We start from the raw sequence: 27,507 nt of genomic DNA, 5'->3' as shown, positions 1-27,507 counted from the left end.
TCCCCCTCCCCCACCCCCCGCAGGGAGGCGGGGCTAGCGCTCGGCCAATGGGCGGGCAGGGAAAGGCGGCCCGCGGGGCGGGGCCGAGTGGAGGGGGAGGGGGAGGGGGAGGGGGAGGAGGCGCGGCGTGCGGCCGGGGCTGGCGGGGCGCTGGGCCGCGTCCTCGTGCCGGTCGCGCGGTGAGTGACGTGCCGGGTCGGGCCGCCGCCGCCGGCCGCCTGACGGGGTGGCGATGGGGGGGGGTCTCGCCCTTCCGTGAGGCGGCGGGGGCTGCCCGTCAGCGGCGCGGGGCGCCGTGCGGAGCGGCGCGGGGGCGGCGCGGGCCCCGCGCGCGCCCCTCTCCGAGGCGGCGGCGGCGGTGGCGGCGCGGGGGGCAGGGGAGCGTGTCGGTGCGGGAGCGGAGCGGCCTGGCCCAGCCGGAGGCTCCGCAGCTTTTCTCGTCCTAGTAGCAACCGCGTGAAGCTCCGGTGGGCTTGGGCGGTTAAGGACGTCCGGACACGCGGTCACTCAGGACGCGCGGACACGCGGTCGCTGAGGACCCACGGACACGCGGCCGCTGAGGACGCACGGACACGCCGTTGCGCTCCCGGTGTGGTTCGCGCGCTGGGAAGCCGCCGAGGAGAGGCAGGCGGCGTGCAGCGAGCTTCCCTTTTTTTTGCATTCCAAGCGTTTTCTTGGCTTTAAAAGCCTTCCCGCGGGCTCTGGTCCAGGCAGTTTTCTCCCTTTTTCTGGCAGCTTTGAGGGGGAAAAAAGAAAGAAAAGGTGTCATTTCTTTGCTTTCCTCTTGGGCAGCTGGTGCCTGTAGGTGTTTAGCGAGGCCTATTGCTCGTCCTCGCCGGAACGGCAGAGCTGGACCGCGTCGAAGTACAACTGAACACGAGGGAGAAACGAAATAGTAGTAAGCGTTAAATAATTGCCCAACTTCAGTGCTGGGTGTTTTTTCTGGTTTTTGTTTGGAAATCCGTAAAGACAGCTAATTTGGGGGTGTTGGAGTCTGTCTGAGCGTGAAGTTACCAGGTGTTTTGTTGTATTGCGTTTGCGATACCTTGGGGGTTTGGTTGGAAGGAGATTATAGTTCAGTTTGAATCACAGTGATAAAGGGGAAGAATTAGGGGAAGCACTAAGTGGCTTTTTTCTTGCAAAAGGTATGCGTATTTTGGTGTAGTTACAGAATAAAACTTGCAAAGGGCCAAAAGCATATTTCCATTTAAAATGTGTCATGATCGTTACCTTGTATAATGACCTGATGTAAAATCTTAGTGGAAGCAGATTGTCCTTCTTTGATATGGCCAGTGGACATGAACTTCAAATGGGAGATATGGTGCCTGTGTCCCTTAGGGAAGGAGATAACTTATTTCCTTGCTTCCTGTAGTATTTTCATCAATTTGGCAGTCATGATGTATTAAAAAAAAAAAAAAAAAAAAAAAGTGAAGGCCTAGGTGGCCAAGTCCTAGTGATCCATTGAAATTTAGTTTTCAAATGACTTAGGAGCACGTGTCTTGTTAGGTAAAATTGAAAAAGTTATGCAACTTCTTTTTTTTTTCTTTTAATGGAGGATTTATAATTTAGCAGGAAGCTAAAACATAACGTTTCAGGAGCAGTCAATGGTTCCTGTCCTGTGAACAGCCTCTTAACTGAGAATCTGATGTGCTTTTCAAACACTAGGATTCAAGTACTGGCAAGTCTTAATTTCTGTGAAGTGTGCGTGTGGGAGTAGCTGGTAAAGAAATGTACAGCAGAACTAAGGCAAGCATCATATCTAAGCCCTGTCTTAACCTCTTGTCATCCTCCCATTTAATCTTTGTTCCTAGCCCCCTTCTGCAACTAAATGTACACTGGGCTTGTGGCTCCACATGAGTTTGCAATCACAGAGCAATTTTTCCTGTTTGTGTTCAAATTTCAAGCTTCAGAATGATTAATAGTGATGTGAGAGTGGATTAACTCTATTCACAAGTATCCAAGAAATTAACTTTTACTCTGATCTTAACTTGCCTCTGCTTGACCCTGAAGTAAATTAAACTTTTGCATTATTTTTCACAAATAAAAATGTGATCTCATAGAGTAAGTTAACATTCAATTTAATTGTTCCAATTTTTATAATTTATGATGTAATATCATCTGAGAATTTCTGTAAGGTTTAGGTTATACATTACTTTTCTCCTTTTCTTTAAGTAGAGGGGTACTGGAAATGACGTATATATGTTGCTGTTTAAATGCACATTGGTTTCATAACAGCATGGGTGCCCTCATGAAGCTGTCTGTGACTGCGCTTCCACATGACACAATATTAAAATGATGCTTTCTGTAGTGAACACAGAGGTGTTCAGAGCAAGCAAGTCTTTTCTTCTTCCTCTGCTCCCCTCTTCCTACCCTCAAAAAAAATTTTTTTTTTGAATAAAACTACCAGGAGTTGTAGCTTCTTATACGACTTTATCTTGAGATCTGAGAAACTTTGTGTAACTGTTTTCTAATGAGGTTTTGTTGCTTATCGGAAGTTCCAGGGACTTTTTTTCGCATCAGATTTCTAAGCTAAAATAGTTTTTTAACTAGGGTGAGAATTAGAATAATTTCTGCAGGCTGCAGTAAAGACTTGGAAATTAAGTAAGCCTTTCAAGTCATTTTTGCTTGTTTACTTTTTTGTTTTAAAGGTCCCTGCCCCTTATTCAGACTTCCAGTGGTGGGAAGATAAGGAGGTCTCCTTTTCTTTTCTTTTCTTTTCTTTTCTTTTCTTTTCTTTTCTTTTCTTTTCTTTTCTTTTCTTTTCTTTTCTTTTCTTTTCTTTTCTTTTCTTTTCTTTTCTTTTCTTTTCTTTTCTTTTCTTTTCTTTTCTTTTCAATTTTTTGATTAGAAAAGAGAGGATTCTTTCTTCCTTTCCCTTTTACACTGCAACTTCAAGCTTTGGAGAAGCGAGACACCCTGACCCCAAACAGAAGCTTCATGCTTGAAAAGGGAAGGCATTTAAAATACTAATCTTTAAAAATGCTCTAGTACAAATAAACGAGAAGCTCTCTGCTAAGTGTCTTTAACCCTCTTTTATTAAAAGACGACCCTACTCCTCAGTATCTCTGCCTGAGGCTTATTGCTGAAGTGGCTAGAAGGACAGACCACCATATTTACACAGTGAATTCTGAGTGAGGACTAGAAGGAGCTTCCTTTCAGTTTCCCTGTTTTCTGATCAAATGTTAGGTCAGAGAGGGACAAAACTTTTTTCCTTTGAACTAAAATAGATCTCCTCCCCCCCCCCCTTTTTTTTGCTTCCATGTTTGTGGTAAGGACCCTCTGCCCAAAAAGAAAATTTCTTGTCTCTGCAGACCTATATTCTCCCTACTTGACTGACGGTCACCTTGAAGGTAACTAGTCTGCATCAGAATTTTCTGAAGTTGAGCTGAAATATGCTGCCTAGGTGAACTTCTCTAGAAATCTGCCAGGATATCACTGGGAATCTTGGCAATTGTTTTCTTAGGGAAGGATGAAAAGGACTTAATCTAGGCTACATTGCTTTCCTCTGGAAAATCCTGTCTTCGTTAAACTACTCCATTATGTCTTTTTTTCAATCTCATTTTCTGGAAAAGTTCCCAATCTCAAGTCCCAGGAGACTTGAGACAGATGATTTTTTTATTAACCTCTTATTCAGCTGAAAATTGGAATCTGCTGATGCAGAGAATACTGGAACTAGTTATCATAAACTTCTATTTTTCTGCATTACAAGCCAGCTTTCTGAAGTCTTTCATTCACTGGTCCTAAAAATTGACCTTTCTGATTTAGAAACCAATCTACATGTGGAGGGCTATGATGAAATATCTCTTTTTTTGGCTCTTTCCTTGTCTGTTTACACAATATTTGATGTCATCTTCCTAAACCAAGTTTCACAGCATGCCTTTTCTTCCCTCTGTCTCTTCAGTTAAGCTGCAAGGGTCCTATCCGTTTCCAGTGGTACTTGAGTGATTCTGATTGCCAACAGTTGATCATATGGAAAATATTTTTAGATTTTGTTGTCTTTATGCACTTTCACTCAGTTCCTTTGTAATATTAGAAAATCTTGCAGTTATTTTTGTACCATGGATGTGATTAGAATCATTAGAGTCATTGAATTGGTAAGGTTGGAAGGGACCTCTGGAGATCATCTAGTCCAACCCTCCTGTTCAAGCAGGGTCACCTAGAACATATTAGACAGGGCTGCAGCAACAAGGACCCCCCTTGCTGAAGCCCAGGCTTGAACCAGGGACCTTTAGATCTTCAGTCTAACGCTCTCCCAGGTGATACGCTCAATATGCATACAATCTGTTCACTGTAATATTTATCCAGTATAGATTTAGACTGCAGCCCAAATTATAAGTGATTCATCTTCTACTCTTGTAGGATGCTCAGCACATCCTAACATAGAGCCTGAGAAGCTGCAAGAAAACAGGAAAAGAATACAGCTGTTCTGCAATGAAACTAAAAACAAATGAACGAAGCTTTCTTCTGAGACTTCATAAGAGCTTCTTAACTTTAATAAAGCCATCTTTTCCCACACATGCTCATTAAAGATTCAAAAGATTCTTATCTTATTTCTCTGATTAAGGTACGTGAGCTTGGTGTATGCAGTTTGTGGTATATTTACCTTATCCATTATCCAACCTGGAGAAGAGAGAACTTGACAGTCTTTCTTTCTTTTTTTTTTTTTCTTTCTTTTTTTAAGACTGTTCAAGTTTCTCTTCTTGAGGGAAAGGATATATGTGTGACAAGTTCACTTTCAGGCTTTTCACATTGCAGATAATCTAATTGGACTTGGATTTGTAGGATTATAAAGTACTTCTCAGGCCAACTTCAAGATGCAGTTCATTTCCTGCTCTTACAAGCTAATGTTTTTTAGCCTGCACACCAGCCTGCTACTTTTAAACTTGTAAAAGCAGCTATTTGAAAGGTAGAACCTCACAGTAGATAGGTTCTTCAGCGTCCTTATGGAGATGGTTGTCTTTGCGAGCCAACCTGCTGCTTGTCTAATTTCTTTCAAATGGGAAAATCCGAGTAGCTCTTTGTCATCGCAGTTTGTGTTGGGTGCCTGGCGTCAGTGCAGCGTGTGCTTCAGCAGTACCCCGCAGCTCCTACTGAGGTTCCTTCATGATGCCTCTGGACACAGGCTGTGCTGAGTGCCAGGTGGTCTGATTAATCAGTTACCAGCTCAGTTGACTTCTCCTGCCCTGAAAGGCCTTGTACTAAGGAGATTTGACAAAGTCTTGTCACAGCTTGACTGTATTTTCAAACTCGCATCCTTTGGTTGGGAAAGAAAAGTACTAACAAACGCGCGGCAGACTCAAAGTGGACATTCCCAGCAGGCAGGCGATCCCTGTTCATTCTCCTGCAGCCTGCAGGAAGGGACAGCAGTGGCTGCCGTCAAGTGTAGCGCTCTGTGGGAGGGCAGTGAGATACCCTGCGTGTTTCCGATACAGTAAGTCAACCCTTGTACATCAAAGTGATGAAGGAAGTAGAAGCTCAAGCTCCTGAGCAACACACCCACCCTTGGAACATTATAGAAGTTAAATACAACTTACAGTGTTGGTTTGTTTTTCTCCATTGCCTCTTTTATGGTCCACCAGTTTATCTGAGCTGTATACTCCTGGTCTAATGGATTTAACACCAGACTGAGTCATGAATTCTAGATTTCCTGCCAGGAGAGCTTTATACAAATCAAATTAGCATTGGCTATGATGCCCTTCATTAATTTGGGATAAGACTTTATCTCACAATTGTGTAATGAATTTTAATGTTTAAGGTGATGTCTGGTGAGACTGAAAGTTGCCAGGGAAATGTTACAGGCACTGTCAAACTGAGCATAGAAAATTTAAATGAAAAGTAGTTGGGAGTTCTATAGCTGCCCTCATGTTCCTGCTCCATGCTCAGTTGCACTTGCAAAGCCATTTTTGTGCTGCTCTTTTCTTGACGCAGGGCATAAACACAGAGTAGTGTCCTTAGCTATAACGTATCCTGCTAATTGGATAGTCAAGGCCAGCACTCTTTATTCTGACTGTTTTGGTTCTTAGGTGGGATGTAATAGTTTAAAAAAGCTTCAGGCAGTAGCATGACTTTCCTTAATTCTCTGAATTCCTTAAGTAAAACTGTTCAGGATGTCTCATAGTATCTTGTGCACCACTTGCCAGTTGATTACTTTTTGTGCAACTCTTGCAGTTGATCTTGCTTGAAACCACTGTCCCTACGATGAGGGTGTTTGTATTGTAGAGCACAGTACAGCTACACTTCTTGTACTTTTTCTTCATTTTTTTTCCCTTCTGTGGCAATTGCTGTCATCAGCTTCTGATCTGTTCTTTTTCTTTTTTTTTTTAAAAAAAAAACAAAAAACCCCAAACCAAAAAGTCCTTAACTGTAGCACTGAAAACTTAACATTTCTTCCTTACGGGGTAGATACTAAATGAAACTAAACTTACTTTGTTACAATATGCAAAAACAAACAAAACACTTTAATTTCTCTGACAGTTTAGTAATGTGTTTGAAAGTCATCTCTCTTAACACTTAATTTGTCTGAGCAGATCACGGAATTCTGAAATGTCTTTGCATTTTTGCATTGATCTCATGAGGAAAACTCAGGAGTAACTTAAGATGGTATGTGGAGTCTTATGTGAGCATCCCAGTCCTTGTTGTTGTCCTAGGATTGGGCCTAACATGATTGGCTTACGCCTTCAGGTAAATATTTATCTTGGGTCTCATGTTATCTTTGGCTGTAACAATAGTGATTGTCAATATTTTGTGAGAGATGGTTTTGCTTAGAGCAGAATGTAGATGAAATCCCTGCTGCTTCCAGCCCTTACGCCTGTTCTGCACAGCTAGGAGAAGCTGAAACGAATAGTTCCCACTGACCATATTGCAAGTAATGGATCTGGTTTGAAATAGGCAGAGGGTTGGGTAATAAACAGGCTTAAAGCGGAGAAAAGTGATCATAGTTAAGTCTCAGCAGTAGTTAATTATTAGCCTTTGATATAGATAATGATAAGGGTTGTGCTTGTCAGCATTATCCAAAAGTTTAGAAACTTTGATCCATCTCAGAGTTGTAGCGTATTTTCAGGAGACTGCTCTCCTGGAGGCAGTAGATGGAAACCCTGCCTATGGAATAGTAAGTACTCAGCTTTTTTAGCTATGAATCTTTTCTGCTTTGGTTTAACAGCTCTGTGTCAGTCTAGGTGTTTGAAAGCTAAATGAAAAAAAAGGCAGTGCTCAAGACCTTTTCCCAAAGTGGATTATTGTCACTCAGAGCTAGTCTGAAGAACTTGATCACTGTTCATTCTAACTTTCCATGCCCTAGAGGCAGTCCTGTCAGAGAGTATCACGAGCCCAAGACTACTTGACTCTTCCAAAGGCAAATTCCCGTCCAGAGAATGGCTTGATTAAATTGCCTTTTCCCTTTTTTTGATATCACAGGAGAAATTTTACCTTACCAAGCTGCCAAAGAGTGGAGTGGGATTATATTTCTGCATCTTGAGAAGTAGAAATACAGAGATGTCCTGTTCTATGAACACTGTAGAATGGATTTTGCTGATGGTGACATATGTTCTACCTTGTATTTTCCTCAGAAACAGCTTCAGGCTTCTCAAAACAACAGGTGTTTTGACCAATGGAAGCACAAAAGAATTTAATTCTTGGCTCTGGTAGACCAAGCTTTTGTTTTGAGAGTCATAGTTAGATGGTGACGCAAGGTGAAATTCAAAGGCATTGGTTACACTTCTGTAAATAGGGAAAACTAAATATTTTTCTAAAAGTCTGTCTTGCGTAGGAATGAACTATTAGGTCTTTAGTGAAAAGCCCAAGTTTAAAAAGTGACCCTGACTCACCACAACAGGATTGGAAATCCCAGAGTATTTCCTTATGCGCTGACATCAGCGACGGGGCTATTGCTGCAATGTCTGGCACAGGCTGGAGCATGGCAGCACAGGGAAGGTGAAAGCTTGAGTGGCCTCTTCTGAACGACTGCTGCTTCTGCCCAAGCACATGGGCACACATTTAACAGAGTAACTGTAGATGACCAACTACCTAAATATGAAAAGACAGGGAGGAGAAATTTGAGTGAAATGCGCTTCTGGGATTGCTGTTCAAGGAAGCTGTCACAGGTGGTGGATGTTAATGTCCAATAAAGGTGTTTCCCTGTTACGTAGTGAGTGTGTGACAACACTGGACATGAAAGAAGGCATATGAATGGCTTAAATCAGTATGTCTGCATGTGGTATGGGTTCCTAAAATTTAATTAACGAGGACTTCTAGAGGATATTTTTTTTCTTGTCTGTATTCTCAAAATATACCTGAAAAGCAGCTGAAAATGTCTTGTTGCATGAATGTTGCCCCTTTCTGGGCTATGTCCAAGTATGATGATTAAGAACAGGAAAAATCTGACTCTGTATTAACTGGATGTCCTTCAGTTTTTGCACACTCCTGAACAGTAGGAAGATTCTGTTAGTTAACGCTGTGAATTTGGGGAGAGCAACTTCACATTGCTGTGATTTGGTACAATGTGAACAGTTCACCAAAGGAGGGAACATACAGGTGAAGACGATGATAGAGACCTCTAGAATGTTTTGTATCCAGCAGGGAAAGCATGTAAACAGCCAGAGGAACGAAGAGCTAATTTTCCATGTGTAGAGGTCTGTTTTTGTGGCTAGGTTGTTGTCAGCTACTGGTCTGTTTACTTAAAACTAGCCTGCATACCACTGCACTGCAGAGCCTTAAGGCATTGCCTGAATTCACTGAAGGGAAGATTTTTTTTTTTTCTACCATAGGACTCCCAGGATGAAATGAGCTTTTAATTTCAACTACTGGGTCTGGATCCAGGTCCAAAAATGATGGCCTTGCTCTCCAGAGCACCCAGCAGCTCCTCATCATCTCTGCAGCCCCTAATAGGTCCTGGACATGTATGGAGTAACAAGCTGTGTAGATAGTTGTTGTGCATAGGTGGTTATAGGATACTTGCTGCAGATTCTAACTGCAGGTTCTTCTGAAGTGGCGTTTGCAACAGTGAGGCTGAGGAGGTGAAGCGGCTCAGTGTTGATGGACCTTTGGCTCCCTTTTATGAGGCCTGTAATAAACTGATGCCATCCAATCTCTTACCCTCTGCCTTAGTTTTATCTATATGGGACAAATATTTATGGTCTGTCTAGATAGTATTTGCAATCATGCACCTGAATTTAAGGCCAGCTAATGCTCTTTTAGGGCACATTGAGTCACATTGTATTTTTTTTTGAGCTAAGGAAACTTTTGCTTGCTAACTCAGAAATGTGCTTGCTTATTCCTAGTTTAATTCGTTTTTCCTGAGATTATTTTACAGTCTTACAGACTTCAAGGCTAGAAGATGCCATATTATATAAATCTGGTCAAAGCTATTTATGCCCTTCATTGGTGGTGCATTTTCTTTTCGCTTCAGCAGACCGTGTGAAGTAATATGGAGATGCTCTCCAGTCATGTGATGGGATAACAGTCTATCAGATAATTAACTTGCAGGTAGTGTCTTGTCTCACATCCTGACATATCTACACAATCCCTATGGTGTCTATGGTTTCTTCATATGGCCACTGAATGGTCACAAACAGTAATGTAATTCCTAAACCTTTGTATAGAGACACCCTTTTGGCCAGTGCTACAGGTGGTGTGAACTTGCAGGAATCTGGATGCTGAATTTATGAACATGAGGGAAAATGTTGTGTGCAAAAGTTTTATGCAGAGAAAATTTGAATCTTAAAAATAATAGTCTGTTGCAGGTAGGAGAGATCATGCTAGAAGTAGTCCTTGATGTTGGTATGTAAAGTATGTAGAGAAATTGAATGCAAACTTTTTCACTAGACCTGGGTTTTCTGAGGCAGCAGCAGTTGTCTATTATGTCTTGCTGGATACTGATGCAAATACTAATTTTTAGATTAAAAATATTTTAAAGAGTATCAGAAGTCTTTGGGCTCTGCCCCACTTCAGTTCCTCAGCATAAGATGAGAGCAGCAGGATGTTTCTTATTCTCTAAGCATATGGATGACATCTCACCGGTCACCATTCCTGGGCTCAGTTGTGTAATGTCGCTGCAGAAACTACAGCCAAGGATAAGGAAGTATCTATTTATTCAAGAAGTTGCGTAATCTTGGAAAATATTGGTCACGTGGCAGTTTTCTGTCTCTTGTTCCCTGCTGCTGTCCTTTTTCTCTCCATTGGTAACAACATGGGCTAGGCAACTTTCTCCAACTGGCAAGTGAGCGCTTGGCAGGGGGGTTGAGCAAAAGGGTCCTGAGTAGTGATTTCTAACTGAATGCTGTGCAAGCTTGGCATGGTAAGAAGATTGTACTTAACTATTCTGGCATCCAAACAAGACCTGTTAAGCCACTTGACCTTATCTCTGCTTAAATAAAGCACAGTCCCTGGGGGGAATGGAAGGGCTTCTTGTTTCTGTTCGCTGGGTGCTGAATACTGGATATTTTGTGAGATGGGCACATATTACTATGTTATTATTTCATACCCCTGATGATCTGAAGAAGAGAGATGACGCTAGGATAAACTGACCTGCCAGACTGCAGTTTCAGGATAATTGCTGCAAAAGTCTTTGACATGCACAGGGAGTGCTGAAGAGGTTCTTCTGTAGATGCCTCCTGGGAATTGCCTTTAATGGAAACTTGTTAGTACTAGCTCTGAATTCATGCTGTTGTTGACTAGAAGGAGTTTTGGTGTCTAACATGCTTTCACAGGAGCCCTTTAGCCTAATTATTTTATAAAGAAATTGTAATGTGTCATTCTCAGTCAGTTTTGGCAGCTCTGAATCCATGCTTTTCCCTCTAGATGAGTATGTGAGTCAGCTTTCATATGGCACCTTCTGTGCTTTGGGAGCTGTAGGAGTCTGGAATCTCTTCTCAACTCTTCCATGTTCTGGGGGGGGGGGCCTCAATTCTTCTGCTCCCCAGTAACTGTTGCTGCTCTTGGATGTCAAAAGAGGGTGGCAACTGCTTCATCCATTGGGTGGGAAGCAGGGAATAAACAGTGCAGAGCACATAAGGAATACAAAAGGACAGTGAAGGAAGAAATAAAAGGAGGAGGACAGGGAGGGGAGACACACTGCACAAGTTCAAAAGGGAAGAAACTGTGCTTGTGAGGAGCTCGTGATGAGCTTGAACTGAACTTGTGATGGCAGATCGCTCCTTCCTGGTGCAAAAGTCACAGTCCCTCCACAGAATTAGTCTGCTCCAGCTTTGACTCCTGATAAGGCGCTTACACTTCCTTGCTCTGTGGGTCCAGTGAGAAGAGATGGCTAAAAGTGGGTGCTATTTTGTTAGAGTTGGAATAGTAATGTGAAAGAAAGGGGAATGTTTTGTGGCACTGAGAAATGAACATGCGAGATGTACAAAGAGCTTCTAATTTGTCTTTTAATTGGTAGCATGTTTGTCACTGTAAAATGTCACTGTGCACTAATGTGGCATCTCACCTTTTCTGAGTGGTGACTAAAATGCTTGTTGAAGTTTGTTAGCAGTAAAAAACAACTTAGAGTTGGCCTGTCGGTTGCTGGCCTTCTGCTTCTGATCAGTGGGTGGGTGGCTGCAGGCCAAGTGAGCTACGCTTTGTTCCCAAACCGCACTTTTGATTTGCTCAGTTTGTAGTAGTCCCTTTGCCTCAAGTTGTCAAAGAAGGCTAAGACTGGCATGTATTCAGAGCCTTGGAAGTCCTGGCCTTTGCAACTGTCCTGCTGGAGACTTTGAGAGTGCTTCAGTTCACGTTGTTTCTAATACCTGTTTCTCCAAAAGTTGTTCAGCCATCTGCCTGGCTGTCCTTTTTGTGGATAAGAGCCATACATGCAGGTGCAACCATCACCAACCATCTTCAGCCTGTGACAAGTTTCCCCATCTGTCCATCATCCAGAAATAGCCCCTATTGTGGCAGATGTGTACTCAGCACTGTCTGCAAAACCAGCACCTGTATACAAGGCAAGTGCCAGGTTGTGTTTTGCAAGCCTGTATCTTGTCGTGCTCCATGGGAACTGCCAAAATCAATTCCAGTGTCTTTCCTAGAACCATGACCTTCCTGTGGATTTGTCCCAGTGTTAGGACTGCACCATTTTTGCATTTGCATGAAAATGGTCTGGTTAGATGTACCCATTGCTATATCCTGAGCCCCAAAGCTTATTGCACACCTTCAAAAACACTTTCATTTTTCAGCACTGTATATGTGGCAGTAAGAAGTAGCCTGCTGCTATTGCTGCGGTGGAGAGATGCCTTTATTCTCTCACGTCTCTATTCTGGGGAACAAGCGCAGATGGTGACCCTGAGATGTGGCCAGCAGTTGGAGACACAGATCCTTCTCTAACATTGCAGCTCTTCTGTCAAACAAAAACTTGTTCTTCACTAGTCTTTGTGGGAAGGTGTCCTTGATTCCCTTTTAAGTGATGGGAGTTCTTGCTGTTTCTGGAGCAGGTTTACGGTCATGTTCCACCTGCCACTGCTGGCCTAGATTTTAGGGGAGATGGCATGAAACAAAGAGTGATGCCTTTGATTCTATTGCATCTTGGTAGAGGTGGATGTGATCATTGTGGAGCTACCTACTCTAGTGGTGCAAGGTTTGAGAGGTGGCCAGCACAAGTGGAGGAGCTGTTGTAGCTTGATTGAGTTTGGACCCCTTGTGAAATAGTGGAGAGAAGAACTCTCTAGATCTAGATTGAAGGCTCTATGTGCATTCCAGGTGCTTCCTCCTTCGCTGGAAGTGCCAGACTTCTCTAGTAGTTCTTCTCTAGCTAATTACAGCCAGGAAAAGAGTGTCAGCAATTTCTCAGTTCTGCCATGCTGCTTGGGAGCATGCTGCCTCATCTACTGCTTTTTCATCTTCTGTAATGTCAGTATGGCTGAGTTGTCTGGAGGGGAGTCCGTTTGCTGCTCAGCCTGCCTAACTCACCATAATTTGCTCCACCTGTGTGCATCTCTTGCCAGCATTTCTCAGTCTTTCCTCTGATCTTGTCAGTCTTACAGTCACAAAGGGTTTTTGCTACGCAGGATTGTTTTTTGTTGCCTTCCACTTCATTAAGCCTGTTGGTAAAGAAATTGGCTTCATAAAGTTCAGTGCATTGTCCTATAAAGAACAGTCTGTCCTTAGTTAATTTTTTTTCCTTGTTCAAAGATTTTGAGATTTCCTGAGGAGTCTGCATAAACTGGAAGATTAGGAATGACCTGCCCCTTCTGGGGAAGCAGATCAAGCAGGGTCTCTAACAGAAGGGGACCAGGCAAGTTTGCTATGAAAATAAACTCTATGAAAGGGACGTGATTGTAACCATGTTAAGAGGAAGAGCTCCAGCTCCTCCTCCAGCAACAGGGATCATGGAAAATGAATACAGACAGTTTTATAAAAACTGCATAATTGAGTATTGCCTTGGTTCAGCACAAAGGGCAGGATGCAAAGTGTGGGACCAGTGCTGATATCTCGTCAGCAGCTTTAATCTTAATTTTAATTAAGACCCACTGCTTCCCCCAGGAGCTCCCCCAGGCATGGAAGAAGGGGCATGTACTCACAAAACACAATTCTCAGCCCATGTGAGAATGTGATTTTGCTCTGCTCTGCAGAGAAGCTGAACTGACTTTGGCGTAAATTATATACGTTAATTGACTAATGTATATAACTGCTCTGAGATGCCTAATAATGTTGTGCAACTCCAGGAAGTCTCTGTGAGCCAGCAGCATTTTGACTGGAATCTGTAGTCTAAATTGGACTTTTTTTTTTTTTTTTTTTGGGGGGGGGCATATCCGGGAGTGTGATGCTACAGTTACATGAGGAGGGTGCAGCCTCTGTGTCTTAGGTCCAGAACAGCCCTACAGTGAGAGGAGCAAACATGTGCTGGCACAAACGTGGAATGTGGGAAAGAAAAATACTCACTTGAAAAGAAAAAATGAGCAGCAGGGTGCAGCCGGGAGTCCTGAAGGGTAGAGGTTTGCAGCTCAGCAGAAGCGTGGGAAAACAAAGCCAACAGAACGACTGCATTTGGCAGGGTTCCCTTGTGATTTCCACAAAGACCCGCTGCCTCCCCCAGGAGCTCCCCCAGGCATGGAGGAAGGGGCATGTACTCGCAGAGCACGATTCTCGGCCCCAGCCGTGTGATCTCGCTGCTCTGCAGAGAAGCTGAACTGACTTCTGGCATAGTTGTCCACCTCAAAACCTCTGGTATGGTGGAAGAAGACACTTTCTCTCCATATCCCGTGTCTAACCAGTGGGTTTGTCAGGGAGCCCCTAAGAAAGGGTTTAACTCAGCATGGGCTAATATTGTTAGTGTTGGGCATGATTAATTAACAAAAGAACATCTGGAGCTATCTGCTCTCATCTTCGCAACCTGTGGCTGTGCTGTGATGGTGTCACCCTGGGATCCTTGTTGGAGGTGGTGATAGAGGATCCAATTCTCTTGCTTGGCTTTCCCCCTCCCACTAAAATCCAGCAGCCCTGTAGCTTATTTTTAAGATTCTGTTTTTCCATCTGTATTGTGCATGAGAGCTGTTTAAGAGCTGGTCTCCACATACTACCAGCTTGACTCTCTCTCCCTGCTACTGTTCTTGTGAGCACTCTCATGCTCTTTGTGTCTATTCTGTCCAAACATCTTCCCCTTCTACAGCCAAACACAGCAGTGTGTTGCCTATCCCTACTCTGCTCTTCTGCCCTTCGTTCTTCACTCCTGGCAGGGCACCCTCTGGTATCTCCAGCTGGACATGCTCCAGAGCGCCTATCGTCTTTCTGAAGAAAGGCTTCTGAAAAGCCTCTGAAACCTGTCTGTGTAAATAGCTTGGCTATGTATCTTGTGCTTACAGGCAGAGGAAGGGAAATGTGTACTCTGCCACACAATGTGTGTCTTTCTGCTTGACTCCACTAATCTGTGTTGATTTGAGTTGCAAGCTTCTCTCGTCATGGGGAAAATCCGGGAAGTACAAATGAATGCTGCCTGAGAACCTATCCTTCAAACGGTGTCAGGGCTCCTCTCCTGAGCCTTGACCTTGCAAACACAGCCTAAATTCTTCATATAGCACTGGGAGATCCTTCTTCAGGAGCTGTGCGAGGGCAAAGCAGAGGGGTGCAATGAGGAGGTGTGGAGGTCAGACACAGCTGTGTGGTGAGCGTGGACACAGCGCCGCCCCTCCTCTTGTGTCCGAGCTCCAGTCTGGGATTGCTGAAGCTCGGAGGGGAGGATTGGCTTTGGAGAAAAACGGTATTTATCTGTAAAACTCATTATATTACTTCACTGAAGAACTGCTTGTTCTCAGTCTCTTTATAGTATGCCTATATGGTGTGACACCATAGGGTTCTGGCGAGCGTTGCTGGATACTCTTGCAATATGAACAAGTAGAATATGGCTGTCCCTCAGCTGTGCCCTTTAAGTAGAGCTGAAGCTGAGAGCAGGATCCTGGAAATGTAGCAGCAGGTCCAGAGATTTGGAAAGGAAGCAGTTAAAGCTGCCAGGGTTGCCAGGAAATTAAATAAACTAGAAGCGGCGCTTAAATCTCATGATGACTAGCTCAGAGTGTTCAGAACAGACCACAGTTAGAGCCCGTGAACAGTGCTGTAGTGTCCGCGGACTCCCTTCTTCCCCTCCCACCTCCATTTACAGCACTTTTTAAAAAAAGGATTGGGCTTGAGACCACAAGCTCAGAGCCAGTGTAGCACGCACAGTCTGCCAGCTGGACTGCTGTAAGTAGAGCACTGATAACTTTTGGTTGCCTTTTTTCCGTTACTCATGTGTTTTGGACGTAGCATTCCTTTGTGTCATGCAAGAATGAGGTGTACGTGATGTGCCGGCAAGAAATCTTTGCCTTTCAAACTTGCTGCTTTTAATTTTTCCTCTTGGATTTCTTTCAGGAGCTTTCATTTTAATTCTCTGTAAATCTTACACCCAGATACTTTTCGATTCTTGTTCAGGAGAAGACAGGGACTCCCAGATGCTGTTCTTGCTAGCGAGACTCTAGATAAGTCACTCAGCTGGGCTGAGACAGAAGTCTGGAGGCTTTTGTGTAGGAGGCAGCCCTGTCGGCATGGCTGGCATGCCTAGCACTGCTGAGCGCCGCGCCGCTCCAGCGAGCGTGGCGTCTCCTGAGCAAGTAACTAGTCTACGGGAAACCAGAGGCGCGTTGTAACACTCTGGTTCTTTCGGGCAGAGGCAGTGGAATTGGTTTCGTTGCTTGCTTTCCAGCACTGCCACGTGAAAGCGTAGAAGCACCGTTTTGAAGGCAAGCGAACTATTTTTTTGTTGCTATCACAGGCATTCATTTAGGACTCTGTTGTTAATCCTGTTAAACCTCTGATTTGGAAAGTGGGTTCGTTCCTTTTGAATGCGGTTCCAAGGAAGCTCTGTTCGCGTACCGACTTTCGGACCGAGCTGACTTGCAGAGGACTTTCTGGGAGCTTTGCAGGTCCTGCGCGTGGTCGGTCCTGTTTCTGCCTGTGCTGTGCTTCTGCATTAGAAGGTGTATCTCACTTGGGTGTCTGAAAGGCTATTTCCCACAAAAAAGTGTAACTCTGAGATTTAAACTATGAAGTGGCAGAAATCTGGGCTGTTTTCAGAACAGAGCCCGAACAGTTGGAAACTGCTGCAGAGGAGTGTAATAGCGATTGTCTTATGGCTGAGACCTACTCGGGAAAACTGCTCGTATGTGGTACGTCACCACGTCCAGCTCCATTCCGCACGGCTTCTGCTGTGCGCTAAAATAAGGTGACTACATTTCCTCACCTCTTCTGTGCCCTGAAGTTGCTAATGTTGGTTCCCTGCATGCCTGAGACGTGGCAGAGTTGGTGAATTGCTGACTGAAGGTGAAAACGAGTTCTGATGCCAAACTTGAGCTAACAGTTTGCTGTTGTCGGATCCTGCTCCTGGCTATACATTTCCACGATCCCCCTGAACCAGTCCAGCTTGCTGAACTACCAAGGTGGCATTGCAGGGGAGAGACAGGAACCTGTATCTGTGAAGATCCTACCTATGTACTGAGATCAGCCCTGCTCCCAGGTGATAGCTTAAAATCGGGGAAATTCCACGTGCGTGCTCTAATTCTTGCTGTTTTCCTTAAGAAAATGAGGGGTTGTAAAATGGAGTCTGTGGCTCTTCTGACCTGAGATGACAGCATGAGAGGGTAAGAAACGAGCCCTGGAGAGAGAATTTCTTCCTTCCTTTGTCCTGTCCCACCCTGTTTGTTTCTGTATGTGGTAGATCAGAGCGCAAAAAATGTGCAAGTCCCTAGAAGCAGTGCCGCAGCGAGGCAGGTGCTCCGTGAGGTTTGTGAACTTCCACATGTGGGAATGTGTTGAAGTACCTGAACCTGCTGCGGCCCCTGTCTGTTCCCAGTGCCCTGTCCAAGGCTTACTGAGGAATTCACTGCAGTGTGTCTCTCACTGTGCAAACACATGGAGCAGGCCACAGTCGAGAGATCAAGTCACCCATTCAGACAAAAATACCTGCTGCTGCAATGCTGGGTTTGTACAAAACTAGACCTATTTGGAGAATTTGCTATAAGTAGAGACTTGTGTGTTTTTTTTCTCCGGATATAGAGTGAGACTGGTTAAGAACAGTGCCTTTTTCTTTGTGATGAACACAGTTCCATCACAGTTTGTCTCTTAGGGTTAGCAAGAGCAAACCAGAGATTTGCAGGTTTAAAATATTACGTACCCATTAATCTACTATTGCTGCTGCCCTAGATGTTGTCTTCTTACCCCAAGGCACAGGTAGGGAGGGAGCTGCTAAGTTGCAACTCGGAGGCTAATTGTACTGGGATGTTTCATTGGAAACGATCTGTTTTTGAACAAAAATTTATCTGCATGTTCGTTACTTTTAGTAACGCACAAGACAGCGGAAGTGTCTCAGTCTAGGTTATTTCCTTTTATGTTACTTAATCCCTCCTTGCTTTCAGGATTTTATGAAACATCTTTCAATGTTATGAAACTGTAGTTTGGGTCTGGATTTGGGGGGCTGGAGCACTAATACAGTGGGCTGGAAAGGAGCTACGTATGTGAGGCCCAAGCATAGACTGCATAAAGACCCTGCCTGTCCCCATGCAGCCACTTGAGATTTGCCAGGGGTGTTATCTGCACAGAGTTAACACAGAAAATACCTGAGCTGTAAATTGCTGCTATAGTTTTTACTGGCTGACTTGCATGCATACAAGTGCTTACTTGCATTATTAATTTCAGTATTTGCAAGGAATGTGAATTCTTTGTTTTGCATTCTTCTGCAGTACCACTGACTTTATTTACTTCCTATCCCTCTCAAATCTTTAACTTGTCTCATTGCTCTCTGTAGTTAAATTCCAGAGCCTTTTGAGCTCACTTCCTGTCACTAATGCTCTGCAAGGACACACTGACAGTCATGTCCTGGGCCTGTGATTCCTGCATAGCTCTGTCATAATGTCAGTCACAGACTGAACCAGTTCCACCACTGGATGTTTGCTCTTTCAGGTTTTTGAGAAAAAACCTGCTGTTTCAGTTTTTCACTTCTGATTCCCAGTCTAAATGTGTTCATACCTATCTGTTCCAATATAAAATTGTATTTTAGTTTAAAAAGCTCTTTTCTCCCCTTTATAAACTCTCCTGAGGATTTATGCAAATATGTCGCATCTCACTTTTTTGCTTTAGTAAGCTAAAGTAATCATTCTCTTGCTTGCAAGAACACTGTCTTCTATATTGTTCTGGTTTCACTTGATTGTACTTGAGCACTGGATTAGACTGGGAGAGCACACAGTATTCCAGACGAGGTTAAGTACAGCAGTGTCGGTACTTACTTATCTTTAGTGGTATCTCACCTGGTCTACCCTAGAGTTGCCTTTGCCTGGCTTTGCCGTGCTGATGCATCTGATCAGTCCAGAATTGACTGGTATTCCCAGGCTTTCTTCTTTCTCATTGCTGTTCCCACCTGGTGATCTTCCATTTCACACTAGAAATTCTCACTGGTCCCATCCTAAGTTGTGCTGGGGCAAGAAGAGTGCAGAAGCCATGACAACATCTAACCACTAGGTGTATTTTTAATATAGTGTCTCCAGACATATCTGATTTGCAGTAACTAGATAAGGGTTTAGACCTGCAGCTTTTTGAGTGTTTCTCTTATTGTGTGTAATGCGATTAGAGGAAAGATGTGACAATGTAAAGCTTGTGGAAATGAGACTGAATTGCCTGTGGCTGTTGCAGACCTTTGCCTGGTAACTGCTCTTGTACCATCTAACACAATTTCTTTGTTAAACATGTTCCCAATAAAATGCATGACTGTCAATTAAGAGAAATGTTGCACTCTGTCCTTTTGTATCTGCAATTTAAAATGAGTCTTGAGATATTTTTGTCTCTTGGATGATTGTGATAGAGGAAAGATCTGTTTTTTTTCTCTCTGACAGATAGGAAACGTTCCTTTTTGCTGAGTGCTTGTCCCTGTGCGCTAGCGGGAACATTTAGGGTCTTGCAGCAATATGATAACGTAAAGTTTAGAGGGACACACCTCCTTTAATTTTGCTTGCTCGCTTCGCTGTGTTCTGTGTAGTTGGAGTGCAGGACAATGGGGATGCTGCAGACGGTTATCCGTGGGCAGTAGTTCTCAGAGAGTATCGTGGTGGTGTGGAGTGTTTTCTCTTGTAGTAGCAGCAAAGAAATCATCTTCTCTTTAGAAAGTGCTTCCTATAATTTTTTTCACTTTGTTTTTCCAGGGTCCCTCTTTTCTTGTGCCTTTTTGAATATCTCTGTAGTAAAGATGTCCCTTGATCACCACATGATGAATAGCTCCATGTCACCAACCTTGCATCCTCCTGAACATCACCACTCTACAGCAGCTCCAGAACATAGTCATGGATCTGGGATGATGATGATGGTAAGTGGAAAAGTCAGTATTAACCAGAGCTTTTCCTTTCCTGTGGTTCAGAGCAACTTGTCGTCTTGAAGATAGTACCCTTCAGAATTGGAATTCAGACTTAGCTTTGGAAGGCATGTGTTGATCTCATTAAAACCCATCACTGTGGCTCTTCCAATGCCAAAGAGTGGCACAAGAAAATATGCAATGTGAAGAATGTTCCAGAGTGAGGAGTCTTACGGCAAAATGGTCTTCCTTTGTAAAATCCCTCCTAGCAGCCTGCCTGCCACCTGTGCTCTAACAAGCTAAATGCAGACATACGAAGTGAGCATTTCTGGAATTTCTGAAGGGCTTTCATGAGTTACTTGCTATGGTAGCTACTCAGCATTCATTTAAGCTACAGAATGAGAGGAGCTGGAATTTTTCTGCAAGAAAAGGAGATGGTTGGAGTTCTCTTGTTCTGTTAGCAAAAGCCTTAACTGGCATTGAGAAGAACGCACACTATGATGAACAGATTGTGCTGACCTGCAGGCAAGCAAACTGTGCCTTCCTCCTCCTGAACTTAACTGGATCGCATTGGGTTTGGGGAGCAAAGCGCTACCAAGTTCTTTGCCACGTTGGCATTCAGGGTGTTTTGGTCCTGTGTCCCGCTGTTCTAGCCGACTTTGATTTAAACAAGTTCAGACTTGTGCTTACTGGCGCAACTGAAGCTTTGTAGAGAGGCTGGGCAGGGTTTCCATGGATCTAACTGTAGGATCTGTGTCATTTTGCGTAGCCCGTTCTACGAGTGACTTTTTTGGCTTTTTTCCCCTTTCTAAATACTTTGGAGAGAGTTCAGATTGTTAAAACATAACTCTTTATGTTTAAACCTTCAACAGAGGAAAGGAAGGGAGTGTTTCAGTTTGAAATGCAAATGTACTCAGGAGTATATTTTGCAAAACTTCAGTTAAAGTTTGCCTGCCAGGCACATGCCCCCAGAAAAGGAAGCAAAGGTGGTCTTGTAATCTGACTGTTAAGTTTTGATGTTCTCTGATCTCTCTGAAACTCTCTCTAAAAGCTGTTTTATAGTCACTTCTACACTGAGGCTAGTGAGTGTTTGCTGATTCTTATAGATGCTGAAATTAGTCATAACTCTGATCTTCAGGAAAAAAAAAACAATCAGAGAAGTTCAAACAGAATTTTCTCTAGCTTACCGGGTACTTTACATGTAAAGACATTGTAAGTAGCTGTGCTGAAGACACACTAAACAACTGCAATATATTTACCTGAATGGGAAGATTATATGAACTCCAGCTTGCCTGAGATCCTTGATGTCTCCCGTTCCTACAGCATTCACTATGCAGATCCAGGACCCCTTACTGTCACCTAGGTAAAGCTCCAGTCCTCCAACAATACTTAGTTTTATTCAGGACTCTCTGCACAGAATACTATGTTTCTGTAAGGAAACAGTAGTCTGCTGGCACAGTGCAGGATAGGGCCAGAGGATTCAGCTATACAAACCTCATATGAGGTTAAGGAGAGAGAATAAAGTGCTTCAGTACCCCAGCCCATGACCAGTCATGAGGTGGCAGAGGTGAGATCCACGGAGACATCCCTGGCTACTTCTAGTGCTGGGGAGAAAAGGAGTTTGAAAGCAAGGAAAAGTCACTTCTCCGTAGCAGGTACTTGGTTTGAAGGGAAGTGCCTTCTGCCCGGGGGCACTGCCTAGAACAGCTGCTCACTAGTACTGGAAATTGGGGCATCCTAAGCCATGCTTAGCTTGTGTCTGTTACACTAGGTTTGCTGAGGAGTTTCTTTGAGTCTGTCTCTTGACCAACTGAAACAATCTTACTTTAATTCTTGTTGTAATACAGCAGCCTTTTCTAAATCTTCTGAGCTCCACCTGAGAATGAGCTGTTGAGGCTCATCTTAATGATCTTTGTCTTGGCAGGCAATGACTTTCCACTTCAGCTATGAGAATGTGCCACTGCTGTTTTCTGGACTTACAATCAATACTCCTGGAGGTTAGTATAACTGTCTTGTCCAATCCAAACAAAAGGCTTGCAAATGACAAACACTGATGGAATTACCCTGCTCTATAAGGCTGTTTGTGGCAAAAATAACCAGACACAGTGTGGCTAACCTGTTTTTACATGGGATCTGTGGAGTGAAAGAAAACAGAATTTTGTTTGTATAGTTCCAGAGTTTAACTGGTCTTATTAGCAAAAATAATTATTGGTTTCACTTCATGGACTCAATTTGAATTTGCACAAGTGTTAAATTCACATTTATATCTGTTTAAGTGTGCGTACAGTGCCCAGCTATAGCCCATGCAGTGTGACTTAGTTGTTGAATAACAACGTGTCTCTTCTGATATGTTTCGAAGCAAAATGTCTCATGTTGCACAGATTTCAATAATGTTTCCTCTTTTGTCAGAAATGGCTGGTGCCTTTGTGGCTGTCTTCTTCCTAGCCATGTTTTATGAAGGCCTAAAGATTGCCCGAGAATGTCTGCTCCGTAAATCCCAGGTCAGCATTCGCTACAACTCTATGCCAGTGCCAGGTCCAAATGGCACCATATTGATGGAGACACATAAAACTGTTGGGTAAGAATTTTCCTTTCTTCTAAGACAAGTCTCTTCAGCACCTATGAAGGGCAAAAAGTGGGACAGAAAAAACTTGATGCAGGCAGTATAACTCTCTGCAGTTTATTAACTCCAGACATGGACATTACTTGACCCTGGAGGGTACTAATGGCTGTGCTTGAATCACTTGGCTATGCTTTAGGATGGGGAAGAAAGGAGGGAAAGCAGCAAGGTTTTAAATGACCTTGCTTTTTCTGGAGAGATAAAGAACATGTTTGGGGAATTCCTGGGAACAGAATTTGGGTCGGATATCCAGCAAAGCTGACAGAAAATGCTGCGGATCCTTCTGTGACCAGCTACTCAAAGCTTCTGCTTGCAAAACAAGTCACCCTGCTTATTGAACAATGTAAGATAAACTTGCAGAAATTTTTCGCTCAACTTAACCGTTTTGTCCTTCCTTTGTTTCAATCAGCTTTGTTGTTTTAAGTAACAAATGCATACGAAAGGCTATGCAGGCACCTTCGGCCTTTTTTATCCCCTCATATTTCATGCCCACCTCGGCATCCTATCAGCTTATGGACTAGGTTTTCTCTGCATTTTCCCTTCTGTGTCTCATGGGTGCTGACTGTTCTCTGGTTTTTGTGTTCTCAGACAGCAGATGCTGAGCTTCCCTCACCTCCTGCAGACTGTACTGCACATCATCCAAGTTGTGGTCAGTTACTTCCTTATGCTGATCTTCATGACGTACAACGGCTACCTCTGTATAGCTGTGGCAGCAGGGGCAGGGATGGGCTATTTCTTCTTCAGCTGGAAAAAAGCAGTTGTTGTGGATATCACTGAGCACTGCCATTAATACTGGAGGCTGCCCAGGAGCCTCTCCACCTCTGCGCTCTTGAAATGTAGCCATCACAAGGACTGGATCATTCCTAAGCTGAAAGAGAAACAATATAATCAATCCAAGTTCACCACAAGTTCCTAGCTGGGTTGTAGGGATGTGAGAAGCTGGGGTATGCTGCTCCCTCAGGCTGCAGGCTGGCGGCTTGGCTGACTCTTGAGGATCCCATGGTAGCCGTTCTTAGCTAGGATTTGCTTTATTCTTAGATCATGCTGTGATTGAAATTAGTTGGCTATCAGAAATGTAGAGGTTATTCTTTTTTTTTTTTTTTTTTTTTTTTTAAAAAAATTATTTTTAAACTGTAAATGCTTATCTGAGGGTTTTGTGAACAGTTGGTAAAGATCAAAGTTGCCAATGGAGCCTGTGTGCAAATGACTATTTTAATTTTTTTTTAATATGTACATAATGCTAGGGGAGGAGATTTCCCTGGTCTTGTGGCTTTTGGGGCCAATGGCACCTTCTAATTCAGTTCTGAGAGCAGGGTTCCACAAGATGCAGCTGCTAGGAAAGACCTGGTGCTGCACCTGAGACAGGCTCAGGTCTGTCCTGGCAAGTGAGCATCCTGACAGGAGTCTGTGAGCCCTGTACTTCTGGGAGTCTGGAGGATCTGTCCTCCAAGGCCATCAGAGTACGATGAGTGTGGTTTAGTCGTCTGATGTATCCAGCAGCATTATTCAGCTTTCAGCACTAACATTGTAGTGCAGCTGCTTTCACTTCCTGATCATGGAAATGTACTGAGTAGGTGCAGGACAATAACTGCATATTCATAGGACAAAAAAAGATTTTAAATAAACCATTGAATGCACATTGACTTCATGTTACATTGCAGCTGGATGGATCTAGAGCTAGACTTTCAGTTTACTAAAACTCATTCTGTAAAAGAGACAGAGCCTAAATAATATTTTTGTGCCGCTAGAGGTTAAAATGTCTGAAGGGGGCATTCCTTAGTTGAGATGAAGGAAATAAAACAACTATGTTCCTGTGAAGGGAAGATTGGGGAAGACAAGAAAGCAGCCTTCAATCTGCTCTTCTCAGGTGAAACTTGAAGCAGCTTGGGCTGATTTAAAAAAAAATCGTGACCCAAGTGACTCTTCTTTGTCTTAATAATCATGCTATGACCATGCTAGCTTGTAGGTGCAAGATTCGTCAGTGCCAGTGGTAGAAAGGTACAGTAGCTCAGTAGAAAAGCTTCCCATTCAGGGCTGTGAGCTCTGCAGATTTATCAGACAGAAGAGGATAGCTTCCAGGATGGGTATTGCCCAGAGAACACTTTGGGTTTTCTAGGGATCAGTTTTGGTTTGGCACTTCGTTAGGAAGCAGCTTCCTGCAGTAGGGAATGCTGTTCTGTTAGAGTGTGGTGCAAAGCTGGAGCCTTCCCTCGGCCCAAGACACCTTCTTCAGGACTGTAAACGGCTGAAAGGGAAGGCAGTGGGATCTTCAGAAGGCCATTGAAAACTGGTGACTGGGATGTGCCCTGGGGACAGGGAATCCTGTTGAAGTGAAAGTAACATCTGAAAGATGCTATGAGCTGCACTGTTAGCAGCCATGGAAGGAACGCTGACTCTTGTGAAGGGGAGTTAGGTTCCTTTAACTTGTAAACTTTAAAGGGCAAGGCTTATCCCTGTGTATGTGGGTTTTTCAGTGTGCCGGTGCTACTACTACTACTAAGCCCATTCACGATCTACCACTCTCTTTGAAAAGCAATAGGAAATCTGTTATTGCCACTGCCAGGCCTTTTGCCAGGATCTTGTATTGCACCACCTAAGGTCAGCCTTCCTGTAGATGATGCCAGGCATTTATTTGGACATTTTGTTTTCTTTCGGCAGTGCAAATACAGGGAAAAAAAAGAGATGAATTAAAATAAAGTTCAGGCTTCAAAGGAGCTTATTTCTGTATTAAATCCACATTTAAATGAAAGTAGCACGGCTGCTTTCATTGAAAGATTCTGGTCACCTCCTGACAAAAGAGATAGGAAAAGCTTTTCCCTAGTCTGGTCTTCAAAGGGAGTCTGTAACACTGCAGAAAGACATGCATTTCTAGACTGATGCCCTCTCTCTACATCTGTCACAAAGGTAAAAATCCTCTGTGCTTTCTAAACGATAGTGTTTTGTTGCAAGAGAGGAAAACGAGGCCCTTCCAGAGAGCTGGAGGAAATCTTAATGCTTGTTGGAGAAACCAGAAGCAGTTAAGCACTGAAGTTGCTTGTTTATGTTTTGAACGCTTTATACTGTGGAGACTTAATCTGTGAAGGAGTTTGGAGCTCATATATGCTCCGACTGGTTTCTCTTGAACAAACTGGAGTTGTTACCATTACAGGGTGGTGTTGCGAAGAAAACGAGACATCACCACACATTCAATGTGAATGCTAGAGAATGTCTGTCTTACAGATTAGATCCCATAGTTATGCTCCAGCTGTTCACCTGTAAACGGTGATTGCCCGGGCTTCTTGCTGCAGTCCTGCTGCGAGTGATTTGTTCAGCTGGAGTCCCTTCCGGATGCTCCTGTCAGCGCTTGTTCGACCCTATCACGTCGGGGTCACCATTTGAAGGGATTGATTGCACGGACTCCTGATAGGTTCTGATCAGAAGACGTTTATCCATATCAGAAGGCAAAATATATATATCGATACAGTAAGCACGAGTTGTGCACGCGACATACACAGCGCAGTGATTGGGTATACAGCGACAAGCACACGCTCCAGCTACTAAAGCGATTGATTATACCCCTTGATACAATTTTCTCACAAGCAGACACCACAGTTATCTGCTTGGCTCATATTCTGCATTCTTGTTCTGTTTCTCACAGCACACCTGCTTCTAGTCTCAGTTGAAGGACGGGTCGCCTAGCTCAGTGTCTAACAAACCTCACAGGGTGGGGTCTCCGGCGGCTTCGTACGCTGACACTAATAATTTAATATACCTCTAGACTTGCTAGATCTTCCTCTAAAATAAAACCTGTGCTTGGCGTGATCATCCTGCTGCTGCTGAAGCTTTTTAGCCATCTTTGCTTTTGTATTCAAGTGACCGGACTTAGACCTGTGTCAGAGATGCAATATGCAATAGTGGCTCTTCCAATATAAATTCAATTCATCCGTTAGCTCTTCTGCGTCATTCTAGATGCAGCACCTAATCCCTCCAAATTGTTTTTATCATTGACAATGAGCGCTTCAGCCTTCAAAGGGTTCATCTCCTTCTCACGCTCATACAGAAGAGGGCACACAGCTTGCTCCCAGGGTGCAGAAAGGAAGTGGCACTGGCTTAACAGTGGTCTCTTGAGGAGCAGGAAACTGGGCAGAAGACTCCAAAGTTCCTAACTTGTGCCCCAGCAACTTACAGAAGCTTGTAAGAATGACCATTTGAATGTTGGGCAATACCACAGTTAGAAATGGGAGATGGGAGTCCAGGCTGGCGCTGGGAGGAATGGCCCAAGGGAAGGTCTGAAGAGAAGATAGTTGAGGAGAGAAGATGGCACTCCTAAAGAATAAGCTCTCTGCAGTAGGGACTGTGTTTCCTCACCGTTGTCTGTAGATGTGCTGCTTTTGCACATAGTGGAGGAGGGCTGTATCCTCTGTGCTTCTGAGCTTGCTGGAATAGGGATGTCTCTAGTCCCTGTTTGCCTCTGAGCTTTGGCCATGCTTTCTTTGTTAGTGGTTGACAATCCAGAGAAGCCACCTACCTCCCTGTGTCCCAGCCTCCCTCTAGTCCCCTGTGTGCCACAGGCTGCTCTGTTCTTGGCCCATGTTGCTGTTCACTTTGTCGGGCTCTGAGCAAAACTTGGCCTCCTTGATGATAACTTCTACTGACTGCTTTTGCTGCAGTCCCAGCCTTTCTGTTGGCTGTATTTGAGGTTGTCCTGATGTTAACACTAGACTTGCATTAAGTAGTGCATGGAGGGAGGTGAGGACTCCAACGATTACTAGACTTGGGGAAATTAATTCATGCATCAACACCTATGTAGCAAGCTTAGAATGCAATGTCCTGTGCCTGTCTTCTTGGACTGTGCCTCTGGATTATCATCTTGGAAGACAGTGCACAAAATACCAGGCTGTTCATTGGCTGGCTTTTGTTTTTTTCCCTCTCGCTCCCTGAGTGCCTTTTCAGTTGATCTGAAGCCAGTCCCAACAAATCCAGCAGGACATACAGTTTTGTTTACAGTGGACCGTCACTTTTGTTTTTACTCTTGCTTGTTGTGGAGGTAACTTGTCTAATGTTACTGTGAATATCAAGAATCCCCTGTAAATAATTAGCCAATAAAATAGATTGCATTTTA

At 43.8% G+C, this 27,507-nt stretch overlaps 1 protein-coding gene across 5 annotated transcripts; it reads left to right on the top strand.

Annotated features, from left to right (window-relative positions):
- The first annotated feature begins 116 nt into the window (after positions 1-116).
- SLC31A1 (solute carrier family 31 member 1) lies at positions 117-27,507 on the top strand. Of its 5 annotated transcripts, none has more exons than XM_062591101.1 (6): positions 117-179; positions 793-898; positions 19,641-19,801; positions 21,711-21,783; positions 22,196-22,364; positions 22,995-27,507. In XM_062591101.1, the coding sequence occupies exons 3-6, from the start codon at positions 19,685-19,687 to the stop codon at positions 23,194-23,196; spliced, it is 561 nt and encodes a 186-aa protein (XP_062447085.1). In that variant the 5' UTR covers positions 117-179; positions 793-898; positions 19,641-19,684; the 3' UTR covers positions 23,197-27,507. The 5 variants fall into 5 exon arrangements, with proteins under 5 accessions (XP_062447085.1, XP_062447086.1, XP_062447084.1 ...); XM_062591100.1 differs by lacking the exon at positions 117-179 and adding an exon at positions 1,666-1,746 and having other exon boundaries at positions 461-898; XM_062591102.1 differs by lacking the exon at positions 793-898 and having other exon boundaries at positions 123-179.

The sequence above is a fragment of the Rhea pennata genome, chromosome 18 (assembly GCF_028389875.1).
Source record: "Rhea pennata isolate bPtePen1 chromosome 18, bPtePen1.pri, whole genome shotgun sequence".
Classification (NCBI taxonomy): domain Eukaryota; kingdom Metazoa; phylum Chordata; class Aves; order Rheiformes; family Rheidae; genus Rhea; species Rhea pennata.
Note: the sequence above shows the minus strand (reverse complement) of the source record. Positions and strands in the feature narration are given on the sequence as shown.

What these genes read in the sequence shown, in the direction of transcription:
- SLC31A1 (XM_062591101.1), top strand. Translation starts at nt 19,685, where the DNA reads ATGTCCCTTGATCACCACATGATGAATAGCTCCATGTCACCAACCTTG. An exon ending in TACAATCAATACTCCTGGAG is followed by an intron (nt 21,784 to 22,195) that starts GTTAGTATAACT and finishes CTCTTTTGTCAG; the next exon opens with AAATGGCTGGTGCCTTTGTG. An exon ending in GAGACACATAAAACTGTTGG is followed by an intron (nt 22,365 to 22,994) that starts GTAAGAATTTTC and finishes TTGTGTTCTCAG; the next exon opens with ACAGCAGATGCTGAGCTTCC.